We start from the raw sequence: 14,503 nt of genomic DNA on the forward strand, positions 1-14,503 counted from the left end.
TATAGGGTGGCCTTCTCCCCAGTCTTCCAATTATTGGAAATTTCTTGGCATATAAGGAGCTTTGAGCAGTTGTGCTCTCTTAGGGAGACAAAACTGCCTGAATGGGACCTAACCCTTATCTCACGGAGCCTGAGGACTGCCCTGTATGAGCCTCTGTCTAGTACATTTGACAGAGATTTTACCTTGAAAGTCATTTTCCTTTTGGTCCTCACATAGGCCAAGAGAGTAGGGGAGTTGCATTGCCTACCTTACCTCACCCAACATACAGATGGATTGGGGCTAGTCCCTTCATTTGTACCAAAATTTGTGGCTAAGACTCAGAACCCTTCGATCCCAGATCCAAGATTTGACTCCTTGGTCCCCTTCCTTTGGGATTTTGTTGGTGAGGAACTGGAAGAAATGTTACTGTGCCCCGAAATACTATCTAAAAAGGATGAAAAGTCTCCAGCTGAAGTACGTATGTCTTTTTGTGATTATGGGAAAGAAAAAAAACTGTTGAAGATCACTCTCCTTCTGGTTGAGGGAAGTTATTTCCAGAGTGTATGGGTCATTGGATGCTGAAGACAGACCCCTATCACACCCACCTTCTCCTCATTCTACCTGAGGGATATTGCTGACAAATCCTTAGAGATGTTCTCTTTAGGGCCTGTGATGGCAGCTCAACAAACAGTGTGATTACCAGGACTTGTCCCAAAGACCCCATGTCTCATTCGAGTACCTGGATTTGGATGTCCAGTGATAGTGTATTGAGGGGTGGGGTTAAAGACATCTCTACTTTCATCTTATCACATAAAGGGATTGTACTGGAGTATTAGGGATTTTCTGACATAATGCCTTCCATTTGCATGGGGGAACATGGTGCCTCCCCAACTAGGATGACAGGGCAACCTAGTACTGCCAAGGGATTGTCAAAGAAGTTTAAACCCTTCCTCTTCTCAGTCTTTTAGAGCACCTTCCAGACACACTAGGACACTTGCCCTCTTTTCTGGCAGTATCTCTCTCCTAATTAGTGAGTCTCCAGATATGAAAGATGATGATTTGTGTCCCTTTAGGAACAAATAAAATATTTTTTAGTTTGTGATTTTTTCCTAGGTACACAAACTTGAACCTTTCATATTAGAGGAAACTTTCCTCTGCTTCCCTGCTTAGAACTACCAGTGGCACATATCTTGCAACAGAAGGTCCAGTGGGGAAAGTTGGGTGACGAGCCATATCCTTCTCCCACCTTCATGGGTATCTCCCTTGTTAGTCAGTACAGGCAGTCCCTGGTTATCAGCGGGGGTTCCGTTCCCAACGGCATAACGATACAGTAGCCAAAAATTGCTAACTGAAAATCAGCGATAATAGTGCCGATCCCCAGTTATCTGGGATCGGAGCCGATAAGTGGGTATTAGTACTGATAACCGGGGATCAGCGCCGATAACTGGGGATTGGAGCCAATAGCTGGAGATCGCCGTCGAAAATCCAGTTATCGTCGTCACTAGACAAACCGGACCGCCGTTAACCGAGGCCAACGATAACCGGGGACTGCCTGCGTATGGGTGGTTAAGCGCATGCGTACTATAGATACTCCAGATATGAAAGGTTCAGTTTTGTATATCAATGAAAAATGCAGATTACCCCCAAAAAACTTTGTTCTTACACAAGTATTTTTGTTTGTTCTTATACAAATATAAACCTTTGTTCTTTATATAGGATTTTACTTGCGAATGTGAGCTGGATTGGCCATTTAACTTTCTAACAAGGCCATTAACTATCAACAGGTAGGGGGAAGCCCTGCCCCCCCTATTGGTATGCACTCCACTTTGCTTCCGGCTGCTGTCATGTACAGACATCTCTGCAGACTCTGTGATCAACTTGCCATGTACCTTTGTGCATGCATTCTTGTTTCTTTGATGATATTTTGTTTTATGATTGTTGAATTCTGTTGGAAATATAATGGCTCAGACTTCTCACTCAATTAAGCCATCCATCTGGGAGAGGAAGCCTCAGGTTTTCAAGCACTGTCCAGGGAAAGACAGGCCTTTTGATAGGCCCCTCTCCTTGATTGAGGTAGATCTACATACCCTCTGTGCCTCCTGCAGGAGGCAAGAGTGTAATCAAACAAGCCCTCATTCAGAATACTATACTGTGTCTGGTCATCTGAACAGTGGGCGAAGTTTGCCAGGAAGAAGAAGAGATAAGAAGGTCTTTTCGGTGTCATCGGATTACAGTACTTCGTTGGTGACACCGAAAGTCCTCTTTGGTATTTTTCTTCCACCCGCCAAACTCCTGCCAACTTTTGCTACTCCCAAGGGAGTAGTTTCCTCTTCTCTGACTCCCGATTGCTTGGTAGAGGCGGGGAGGACATCCAGCCCAGTTCCTCACCTGGAGCCTCTCTTTATTCTGAAATAAAGTTGTCCTCTGGAGGACGCTCTCTCTTGGACGAAAAGAAGAGCTCTCCCCTAACCTGACTCATATTTATGTGTAGTGGAGGATGAGAAGCTCAAGAAGCTGTGGCCCTCCTTAGGCACTTTGGGTGAGCTTAGTTTATTGTCCCTTACCAACCATGTGAAGGCGATGAAGGGATGCCCTGTGACTTCTCTTACAGTGACAATTTTGACTGTCGTAGTCTCCACTGGCTCTATGACTGCCCTCGCCTCCTTGGTGTCTCCCCGACATCTCACTGGTGATGTGTCCCCAGGTGCTCCTTTCAACCATATGTCTGGGGGAGATCTTCGTCCACTCATTCTCATTGGTATTGACCTCGGCTGCGCTCGGCAAGAAAAAGAAGTCGAGGAAGAGGAGGAAGAAGTTGTTGTTGTCTTCATCTTTGTCTTTGTTATTGAGTACTGTTGCCTCCTCCCCTTCTTCTTACAAAGCTAGTAAGCAGAGGAAGAAGAAGTCTGCTCTATTGAGCTTCCAGTGGTCATTCCTGTGCTGTTGAGAGGACTGACAGGACTCTTGCTAGGGGTAACGAGTGTACCGCTGCACCCAGTGCTGAGTGCAAGGATGCAACTGCTACCCAGAGCTCTCTGGACCTCCAGTGTAATGGTGATGGCCCCAGTAGTACCCCTACCCACAGACCTGTCTGCCATCATGACCCAGTGAGAGAAGGTGAAACTTGAGCGAACCGGTGCTCTTTCACCCCTTCCTCCCGCTTTTCAAAGAGAGTGGCCCAGGGGTCCCAGGCAACTGACTCAGTCTACCTGGCCAGTCACTCAGACCTAACAAGGAGAGGTCCCCTGCTTAGTCTTCCCTTCCTGTAGAAGCTTTGGCCTCTTGGAAGACTGGAACACACTCGAGAGATAGCCCCTGCACATGTTCACGTGAGTGGGACTGCTCTCCCCAACCTGTGGACGCCATCACTGCAGGTTGACAACTGCCCATGACCTTGCTCACTTAGCAAGACCTCAGTCTTTGCTAGGGTGGGCAAGGGTGCTCATGATCCCTCACCTGTCCCCTCCACCCCATGGTTTTATGTGAGCTGGATGGGCTTGGGCTTTGGGACCAGAACTATGCTCAGTCCCATCCCAGCCCCACCACAGAAGTTTATGTAGCTGGGTTGGTCCTCATACTGAACTGGTCATATGTCTGAGTGGTAGAGAGATTGCCAGGGGGCTCTGACAAGTGTCCCTCTCCGGCAGAGGGAGCAGCTTGGGAGGATCGGGAACTCGGACACCTCTGAGTTGCAGAGGCACTTTGTGGAGATCATTGAAATGATCCATCATTTTAATGTTCTTGAGGAAAAGACTGTGGCCTGCTCTGCAGACCGTTCTTTGGCCATTGAGTCTTTGTGAGGACCACAGAAGGAACCCATGGCTCAGATCAGCCTGCCATGGTCGAGACTTGCTGTTGGTGTTTTTGGCCAGGTGAATTCTCTTGTTTCTGGGCAAGGGAATTCTCTTCGGTCCAACTGGTCCAGTAAGTTGCTTACTCCACCTCTTGATCATCAGAAGAAATATCATGTTCCTTCAAAGAGTTCTTTGCAGACACAAACAGGTGGACCCAGACTTGACCCGTCTCTGTCTTGGGTTAGCATTCAGTTATCTCTGTGGAGGGAATCTCCCTCTCCTAGGCAGAAGTGGTGGCCTTGGATTCAAATGCCACATCAGTACTCCAGACAGTCTCTAGGCTTTTTCTCAGGTCCCTTACAGTAGCCAGGCTGCATCCTCATCAGGAGGGCAAACACCCAAGGAGGACGCTGCTTACAAGAGATTGATGTCTGAAGGTAGGGCCATCAACTTGTTCACCTATCTGACAGCAAACCTGTTATTGGAGGGGAGAGACGTGGTCCTGTCTCAACTCTAAGGGTTTGTTGGACCAGAGTCAGCTTTGTCATTCAGGAACAGACCAATGCTGGGATACTCCTCTCTCTTTCCACTGGGTGAGGTGCAGGCCATTGTGGAGAGGCTTTTGAATCAAGAACAACAACAAGCTTGTCCATAAGGCAGTGTCAAAGACTTTATGGTCTTTGTGTGACAGTGCAGCCCGACCCTCAGGTCAGGCTGGCCCTTCCTCTTTGGGTCAGAGAAAGTCTAGATTTCCTTTGCCCCTTGTAGAGGAACCCACCCTTCTGTCCCAGTAGTGAAAGGCATGCAGCTGCGTCCCTTTCAGCCCCCATCTATTCTAGGAAGGAAGGCAAGGGCAAGAAGAAGGGAGGTGAATGCTAGGGGCACTTGATCCATTCCAAGTCCAAACTTATGTTCCCGTCTCGTAGAAGGATATCATCCTTTGGGATGAGGTGAATGCAGTGCTGCAGAAAGGCACGATGGAAGTCATGAGGAATCGGTCTCCAGGTTTTTATAGCTGTCTGTTCTTGGTGGAGACAGCGATAGGCAATTGGAGACTGGTCATCAACCTCTTTTCATTGAACTGGTGTATTTGCCGGACCCAGTTCAGGATGGAAACTGTTCATTCAGTTTTTTATTCCCTCAGAAAGGGCAACTTCATGCTTTCAGTGGACCTAAAGGATGCATATTTCCAAATACCCATTCATCAGTCCTCTTGGAAGTACCTCCACTTTACCCTTTTGGGGGACAGTGTTCTAGTTCAGGGCACTCTGTTTCAGACTCACAACTGCCCCAAGTGTTCACTTGAGTGTTCATGCTGATACAGTATCTGTTTGGGCCCATTCACAGGGGATACCTCTGTTTAGGTACCTAGATAATTGTGTCCAGGTACTGTGCCCCGTTAGGGTGCTGTGGTACTATATTAAGAGAATGTGACATCTCATGCCTGAGTTTCGACACCTCTTTGTTAGTATTGGCTTGACCAAGAAAGAGGTGTCCAAGAACATGATCTTTTTCTGGCTGAGTGAGACAGTCAAGCAGGCATATACCTTGACTGATGAGGAAGGTAGGGATACGGTCTGGGCGAGAGCTTGAGGTCAGGGGCATCACCCCAACCCTTGCATTCCCGAATAGCCTGTTGGTTCGACAGACGTTATGAGCGGGGGTGTGGCTGCGGCAGACCACATTCACTTCATTCTATCTTAGGAACATTTCCTACAAGTCCTTTGACACTTTTTTCATGGGTCCTATGGTGGCTGCTCAACAAGTCTTTTAGCTCACACGGCTCCCCTAATTTTATAATAATAATAATATCCTTTATTTCAGCTCAGGGCTATACAGTGAACCCCTGCCTATTCGCTGTTCCGGATTCGTGGCTTCACCTGTTCCAGATTCGCAGACTTCTCTGTGAAACGTATACAGTATCCATATTATTCGCGGAAAATTCGCCTATTCACAGAATTTTTCATAGGGATTCACCAATTACTGTATTTTCATATAATTTTCATGACTGCATTTTTTGTGATAAAACTATTAAAATACTCAGGCATAAGCACTTTTAGAGGGGCTTTTTGGTGTCTGAACTATCAAAATAGGCAGTTATAAGCGTTTTAGAGGGGTGTCATGTATTTGCTGAGGGTTGTAGTATGCATCCCTGCGAATCCCACGGGTCAACTGTATACAGTAAACTCCCGTATTTGCAGGCGATGCGTACCACACCCCCCGGCCAATAGCTAAAATCCGCGAAAATATAAAACCCTTCTAAAAACACTTAAAACTGCCTATTTTGATAGTTCAGACACGAAAAAACCTCTAAAAATGCGTATACCTGAGTATTTGAATAGTTTTATCACAAAAAGTGCATTTAGTCATGAAAATATGAAAATACAGTAATTATTATTAGTGAATATTTCTCAGTGAAAAATACCACGAATAGGCGAATTTTCCACGAATAATGTGTATATATGTTCCATAGAGAAATCTGTGAATCTGTGAATCCGCGAATCTTGAGAATGCAAATACGGGGGTTAACTGTACTGTACATGGAATATACGAATACAATACACAATCTAGATACATGTGATGACCTGATAAAAATGATAATTGGCAATATCCACGCAGTTGCTGAAGAGGTAGAAAAAATAGTATTCATAATACTGTAATGGTAATGACAGTACTAATATGGAGAATAATAGTAAAAAAATGTTAAAAATAATAATAATAATAATAAGTGTAGAAAATAATAGTAATAAAAATAATGACAGATTCTGCAGATGACACTTAATAATTGAAAAAATATAGAATAAGTATACACAGCAACTCAGGCCACCCGTGTGTGAAGGAAGATAACATCAATTTATGGTACAGGTGCCTCATTAACCCATCTTTCACATAATTTAGAGCTTCTTCTTACCTCACTGCTCAAGATGCTTTGTATGAGTGAATTGCTGCTGTTTCTCAGTCAGGTGATCAGACTGGACATTGTTTGCCTAACAATGATTTTTAAATTATCCAGGCGAGCGAGAGAGAGAGTGGATGTGAGTGACTGATCCCCTCCCTTTTCTCTTCACCTTTGTCTTGCTTAGGGCAGAGATTCAAGTTGCAAGCTGGCATGTGCTGGACAGATGAGGATTGCAGGTGAGTTGCGCAACGGGGTATCCTGACCACCATCTTTTGTTCTGCAGTTTGATTGTATGAAAGTCCCCCCCCCCCACACGCTCTAAACATAGGGAGAGAGGGACAGAAAGTGAAACAAACCCATTGGTTGGGATAGCATGCTCTGTTGTCTCTTACACTTACTGGTTCTTTCAGCCTTCTGAAAAAGCAAACTCATTGCTTTATGCCCAGAAGTGTAGCAGTTGCAACATCCCGTATGTCCAACAAGCTAGAGGTGTAGGACACCTTCTTTCGCTCTTCCAGACCAGGTGGGTAGAACCAACCAGTTGGTTGATAGAGTACTCAGATTCTTCACACCAGTGGGTGAGACTCCTATGTAAAGAACAATGGTTTGTATGCATGTAGTAACAAATAGTAAAATTTGAAAGTAATTTGTACTTTTCCTGACATACACACCTGAAGTTCTTTACATTAATGGCCCACCTCAGCCACTCCTCACTCTGGTACCTGGGCTGGAAAGCAAAGTGGAGTGCATATGGACAGGTGGGCAGGGCTTCCCCCCTACCTGTCAATAGTTTACAACCTTGTCTGAAAGATAAACGGCTGGTTCCAGCTGACATTCGTAAGCTAAATCCCCATGTAAAGAACTTCAGGTCTGTATGTTAGGAAAATTAAAAATTACTTTGAGAATTTGCTGTATTTAGTGGTTTTTTCTTATGTTCTGTGAAGTAATGTCACCCAGCAAATGTTGCAAGGCTGTGTAAAACAGAAAGCTAAATAGCAAATAAAGCTTGGTAAGAATAAGCTTGTAAATTTACACTCAGGCCAGAGAAATTGTTATAACAATTTACACTCAGGCCACTGAAATTGTTACAACAAATGAGATAGAGTTAGTAAAGTGAGGTTCCATGCTTTTTCACAAATCATATATTCATTGTATTTAAAAAAGATTTATTAGGCAACCTTTCCCCAGACACTAATCTAACTCTGTTTCCTGCAAAGAAATTTCTGATAGTAATTGTCGGCTTTGAATTTTCAGGTGAATGTGTTGACTTCTTTCTGTTATGGTGCCATAAATTGGAATCCATTGTGCTTAAAGCTGAAGTTGAGTTTTTCACTGACCAATATCTAGAAAAAATTTTAGCATCAAATCAATTGAAGGACACAAAAAGAATCATATTTGCTTCAGATAAACATGTAAGTATAGAATTTCAGTTTATTTTTAAGAGTAAAGAGGGATTTAGAAGTAAACTTGAACTTAGATTTTTTAGGCACAAAATAGAAATGTACTTAAAACTGTCATTTCTGAGCTCATCCCTGTGTCAGCCAGTGAAATATCCATCCAGCACATATTTCTAGGTAAATTCTTTGCTAAATATACCAGAGAAAAAAGCTATCAGGAATGCTGGGGTTACTACCCCAGATCGATCATCTATAATAAAATAGACGTCGGTATAGGTGAGGGTGAGTGATTGTTGTCACTGCCACAGGACCGCGCTCTGAAGATATCCCAATGACAAAACCCCGAATGTGGGGAGCTGATCCAGCGCCCATACTCACCCGCCCGCCAACCGACGCACCCCAGCGCTATCTGAACTCATTCCATACTAGCACGTGCTTGCAAAGAAAGCTTTTCTTGTGCTGCCCCTTTTTCTTCAAATTTTGGATTGATTTCATCATGTCATCGAGTAATTTCACTGTGTCTAAGTTAAGTACCATCTTCTTGTGGGGTTTTTTCTACTTGTGAGGCTCTTATAGGCCCGTAAATTAATATTTACAGGGTCATATATTGGACGCTCCCCGGCGTTCGCCGCCTCAGCCATGATGACCTTGAAGCACACTCTTACAGCTGGTTTCTGCAGGGGTTTCTCTCGGTCGCTTACATTTTTATTCATGTTTTATAATTCCCCTTCAAGAAGTTCCCTTTGGAGGCGTTTATCTATGTCAGGCGGGTCCTGGTACCTTGATTAGCGTTATTCCTTACGGAGGGTTCCTCCTCTTATTTTGGCTTTTGTAGTTAATTCATGCGTATACCAGGCTCTCGTTCGAGTAGATTCCCTCTCCAGGGTGGTGCTTTCTTTTGTCAGCTTCTGATCTATGGTGTATTGGATGTCCTGTTCGTCTTGCTCAGTTAGGCTATACGCTTAGCACAAATTCTTATAATTTTGTATATTTATTCATATTAAGGGTACTTATATGCGTACTGGTTAATTTTAACGATATTTATCAGAAATTGGGGATCCTAGCCTAACCCTCTAGCTCCAATCGGTGGGTTAGGCCATTCAGGTTAGGTTTCGCATTGTCTTAGCTCCCATCTCTCCCGACTATGTCGCTTGAGCAGGGGAGGGAGGGGTAGGTTGGTCGAGGGAGTTCCTGTTTGTTGTTCCATCCGCCTTACCGCTTGTTTTTGGGTTTGCTGGAGTATCTGAAACCCCTGTTCCCTCCTCCCTCTGGTGAGGGAGAGAGAGAAGAAAAACAATATGGGGAATCTTCTTCAAGCATTGCCCTTCTACCCTATGGGTCGGTTGCTGGTTGGACTACGTTACAGGAATTTCTCTCCCTTTCAACCCTCTCCCTCTTCCTTCTCTCCTCCCCGATTGTCTGGGCTGCACCTTCATGAGGAGGGTGAGAGTTTGGTGATTACTTTAGATTAATGCTGTTACCCTATCCTTCCCTAGTACTTCGGTGAGTGTCATGAGTCTCCCTACGAACAGGTAGTCGATACGTCTGTTTCGGCGCCCCGCAGGGAGTTACAGTCAGTGTATGGGGGTATCCCCCGTCCTGTTAAAAACAAAACTTGGTCCCACTTTCCAAGTACTGTACAAACCTCCCCCCCCCTGTCTTGCCAGTGGTATGTCATCTCCTCGCGTGCGGGACGTCGGTCTCTCCGATTGTCACCCCGAGGGGGACTGGTCTGGTTCCCAGTCGAGAGTCACCCACCCTCCTGGGCCCCATCCTGGTGTCATCCGCTCGGCTAGTGTTTCGTTGGTTCGCTCTCCGGTGGATCGAGCTGAACTCCGATCACTTTCAGGGTTCAAACACTTGCTCGCTAATTCCGCTCCGCCGTCTCCGGCCTCACTTTCAGGGTTCAAACACTTGCTCACTAATTCCGCTCCGCCGTCTCCGGCCCTCCTGTTGCCTTCGTACCGGTTACCGCTCCGGTGGTTTTGGTCTTCCGTGGATTGGCTTTAGTCACACCCAGCTCTCTAGCTGCGTAATGACTCATGGTAATGATTTACCCCGCCTTCCCCGCTGTAACCAAGTGTCGGAGGCACGGGATCCCGGAGGGGTCTGCGCCGGAACACGGCGACCTACAGTGTACTGTTATCCTATATTGTTAACCAGTTACTTTGTGCCGTTATAATTTATGCATGATCCTAGATTAAGATCTTACTCCGTTGGTCGGCGTTCCTTAATTTAGTATATATCATGTTTTGCTCTGTTTTTTACCCCACCGGAATGCTTCGTGGACCGGTATAAACTAAGGCCTGCTGCCGGGCTCCGCAGTATTTATTCTTTAAGTAAATTTACTATTAAGAGTTGCATGATCCTAGATTAAGGTCCTGCTCCGCCGAACTATCTCCGGCGCTCCTGGATTTAGTGTGGTCATGTTTTGCTTTAATTTATCGTCCCGCCGAATGCTCCCAGGTCCGTATAAATTATTTTAACATACCCAATACCTACTATAGTTTGAAGTCCCTTAAATTAGTAGGTTCATATACCGTTTTACACTTACAGACTGTTCGTTGTGAGGAGCCCGGGTGCTCTGCAGTGCTGCACCAGCCCTATGGGCATGTCGTCTGTCGCTCTCATGCGGGCTGTGCAGTCCGGCTGGATGACCTCATCGTGTGGCACCCGGACGGTTGTGAGGTTTGCTTCGCTCTTTACGAGTGTGTCCAGGACGAGTCGGTAAGCTTATAGTTACTGCCTTTAGTTTACCTGGTATCCTCACTTGTTCTATTTACGTTATGGGCTTAATATATGACTTATATATCTCTCACCAAGCGCTCAGTCGTTAAGTCCCTCCTCTCTTCCAGGCCGACGAAGCTTCGCGGAGTGACGCCTTGGGTTCTCTTCGAGCCTGGGTGGCTGGGTTTGGGAGAAATGTTCCGTCGGGGAAACCGTATGTTCTCGATGAGAACATCCGGAACTTACTTTACCCCGGCGCCCGGATCTCAGCGGCTGTCCCTGCAGTAGTCGCTGCTCCTGTCATCGAGCAGATCCAGGTAGAGACCCAGCCTCTCCAGGACGAAAGCCTCTACGTGGTGGTGTCAGAGGAAGTAGCGGCCATAGATCTCGACCTGGAACCTATGAATACGGAACAGGACCAGGAGGTAGGTGGGGAGGTAAGCGAGGCAGTGGGGGCGGGCTCCCTTTTTGATTCCCCTTCTTCCACTGCTTCTTTTCAGGGATTTCATAAGTCTTCTCTTTTGAGGGACGGGGCGCAATCCACTGTCCCCAAATTGAAGAAGACTTGGAAGGCGAAGGGCTATAAGTCCGCGACTTTCCGCAAAGCAACCCTCTTCCCTCCGGGGAAGCCACGGGATGATAGTCCGGTGGCTTTCACAGGCAAGGTCACTCCCTCGGCTAAGGGTGCGAGTTCGAGAGCAGCTAAGGCTAGCCCTCCTCGCCAGCCTGCCTTTGACCCGGAGGCTTTTGCAGGATGCTCTTGCAAAAATTTTCATGGAGGTGGATGCTAAGCTGAGTAAGATTTTACGGAGAGGCTGCAGAGCCAGGAGAGTATGCTCTCCGGGTTCATGCCCTCCGGTGGGTCCGCAGTGCATTATCCCATTCCGGATGCCTCCGCCCTCCCTCCATTCGACAAGGGAAATCCATGGCGTTTTGCCCTTCATGCTCCCCGGCATGAAGATACCCTTACCATCGAGGGTCTAGGCACGCGCAGACTCGAGGAGTTGGAATTCTTTCCTCCTGATCTGCTGCCCCCCTACCCAGGCTTCGCCAGACTGACGGAGGAAGCTTGGGTGAGGTCGGATAAGGTCCCGAAGGAGACAGTAATCTTCCCAAGGGACCAGGCGCAGTCCGCCTTGATGTGCTCCTGTAATGAATGGCAGGCGGAGAACACAAAGTTGACCCCCTTCAAGGGCAACTTCACAATGTTCTCTTTGGGTGACAAGATCCCAACCCCCTGCATGACTAAGGTAGCCCTCGCGACGGCCCAGGCATGCTCGGAGGGTAAGCCGTTGCCTCAGCTCCGGGAGACTGATCCCACCTCTTTGATCTTCCCCGGAGACGATGAGTTTTGGAAAGATGCCCCGGCCACCTTTACTTCGGGTAAGCTGGACCCAGAGTGCGCATCTAATCTATTCAGTGAACAGCTTCCCAAATTACCAGAGGCTCTCCTGAAAGCAGAGTTTGAGGCTAGGTGTCGGCTTATAGAGGGATGAAGAAATTTGTTTTTATTTAGCATTTCCCAACGTTTTGGAGAGAGAGTGAGAGAGATTAGAGAGAGAGAGTCTGTCGGTCTGTTGTTGGTTTTTTTGTTTTTTGGGAAGTCTTGGGCAGTTGAGGTCCAACCTTGAAAGTGAACAGGGAGTTCGTCTGTTTTTTTCGGTACCGATATTGATGGTGCATGTGTCTCTTTTTTTTTGTTCGTTGTTGGTGGAGGGTGTTACGTACTCCCTCTAGGAGGAAGCCGTAACGAGTTCTTTTATTTTAATATCAAATCCAGTGACAAAAACAAATCAGTAGGTGTGAGGAAAAACCAGAAAGACACATAGGCAAAAATTTCACAATATTTATTACACAATAAATGCACAAACACTGATGGCTCACAAAAAGTAATAAATTGATAAAGTACAAAATACCATCAAATAACTCCAAGAGTCACCTATAACTAAAGCTAAACCCTACTCATAGTGAAGAAACCAAATCTTAATCTTAATAAGGGACCCAAAAATTACCCACCACGCTAACCTATTGCTAAATAGAAAGGAAAGAAGTGGAAGGACATACAAAAAGAAATAATAATCCTACCTAAGATATAAAAATCTAAACCTTAATATTAATCTATACACTCATGACACTCAGTCTCACATTTTACCTTGGACAGTTTTCATTGGACAGTTTTCATAACAAATAAATATACCATGAAACACACACTTGAAGATTATAATTACACCAAGTTTAAGGTGTAGCTGAAGACACAATGTTTTGGTACGTTGACACAGAACAGTACTTATGCAGATGAGTCTATATACCGCTCAACAAATACTGCCACAGAACGTCACTCTCATCAGAAGAACTGCACTTCCAAAAACAGTTGGTGGATAATAACACTTCAGCCTACAGCTCACGCCAAATATACAGAGGATGTTCCTCTTACCTGAGAGAAGACACCCTACTTACTCCAACAAGGCCACTCTGGTGCTGATACAGTGGATATATCGATGAAAAAGGCTCTCGAGCCCAGATCTACGCACAACTGCCAACGTCAAGATTAAGCCAGTAGGTCACTTAAATCACAGTTGCACGTCGTACACCCACATGTAGCTCCATATACAAAACTGCCTTTCACATTAAGAAGCAGCTCAATACCGGCAGATTGTTGTTCACCAAGAACAAGCGAGAAATCTTCACAATAGGAAGATATGTATATATAATCCACAACAGCAGACAGATCAGCAGCTCCAGAGTCTTCAACGGCCTTGAACTAGACTCCCGAGAATACTTTAGGAGAGCCACAAGTCACCTCTCCTTACAACACTCCCAGTCACCATAAAGAAAAATAAACAGAGTTACAAATTTGGCAAGGAAGCAAAAACACTGAGGAAGGCCGCACTTAAAACTGCACTCAATAGATGGCGCCACAAAAACTTAAGCTTGAAAAACCAAAAGCAAATTAACCCTACATTTAACCAAAATATAAATTAACATAAAACCAACAGCAAAATACCTAACTTAACTTAGTTTTACAAAATTGCAAACAATAGAAAAATTAAAGCCATCAGTGCAAAACAAAGAAAATTTACTTTAAAGTTACGTTGCCTGACAGAGGGTTTGTTTGACACCTTCCTCCCTCAACTGAAAAAAATTAATTTGACCAAACAGGAAAATTAATTTTTTTAAACCGAAGATCAGGGTGAAAATATAAGGTAAAGTAAACATGACAAACAAAAACAATCACACTAGGACTACTTAATCTAACTGCTCAAAAAAAAAGAAAGGATGGAAAAAAAAAAAACAGGGAACTCCGGGATTGCACAAAAATAAGTCAGTTAACAACATTAGAATACATTAATAGCCTATACACCATCTGAAAAGATGAAATTAGAAAATCAGGATGGCATCACAGCCAGCACGTTCACATCCTAGAAAGTGCATCGGGGATCTTGTTGTCCACTCCTTTTATATGTTGGAAGACCAGGTTATATTCCTGAAGGAGCAAGTGAAAGAAATCTCAGAATCCTTTGATTTGCTCCCTTCATCTTATTTATGAACACCATGCGGCAAGGTTATGGTCCGTCAACACTTCAACCTGGAGAGAACTAGACAAATAAATGGAAAAATGGGATACGCTCCTCACCAGAGCCTGAAAAAAGCTTCCTATTTTTCTCTGTGGTGGAGTACTGGTTTGGGAGCATCTATTGGAAGTAACA

The 14,503-nt window shown here is 45.2% G+C and overlaps 1 protein-coding gene across 2 annotated transcripts in view; it reads left to right on the plus strand.

Annotated features, from left to right (window-relative positions):
• The window catches only part of LOC136836268 (F-box/LRR-repeat protein 20-like), a 286,367-nt gene that overhangs the window by 241,608 nt on the left and 30,256 nt on the right, over window positions 1-14,503 (plus strand). For both annotated transcript variants that reach the window (XM_067100295.1, XM_067100296.1), the window contains exon 7: window positions 7,927-8,084. In XM_067100295.1, coding sequence (XP_066956396.1) covers window positions 7,927-8,084 — 158 coding nt within the window. The remainder of the gene's footprint in view (window positions 1-7,926; window positions 8,085-14,503) is intronic.

The sequence above is a fragment of the Macrobrachium rosenbergii genome, chromosome 56 (genome assembly GCF_040412425.1).
Source record: "Macrobrachium rosenbergii isolate ZJJX-2024 chromosome 56, ASM4041242v1, whole genome shotgun sequence".
NCBI lineage: Eukaryota > Metazoa > Arthropoda > Malacostraca > Decapoda > Palaemonidae > Macrobrachium > Macrobrachium rosenbergii.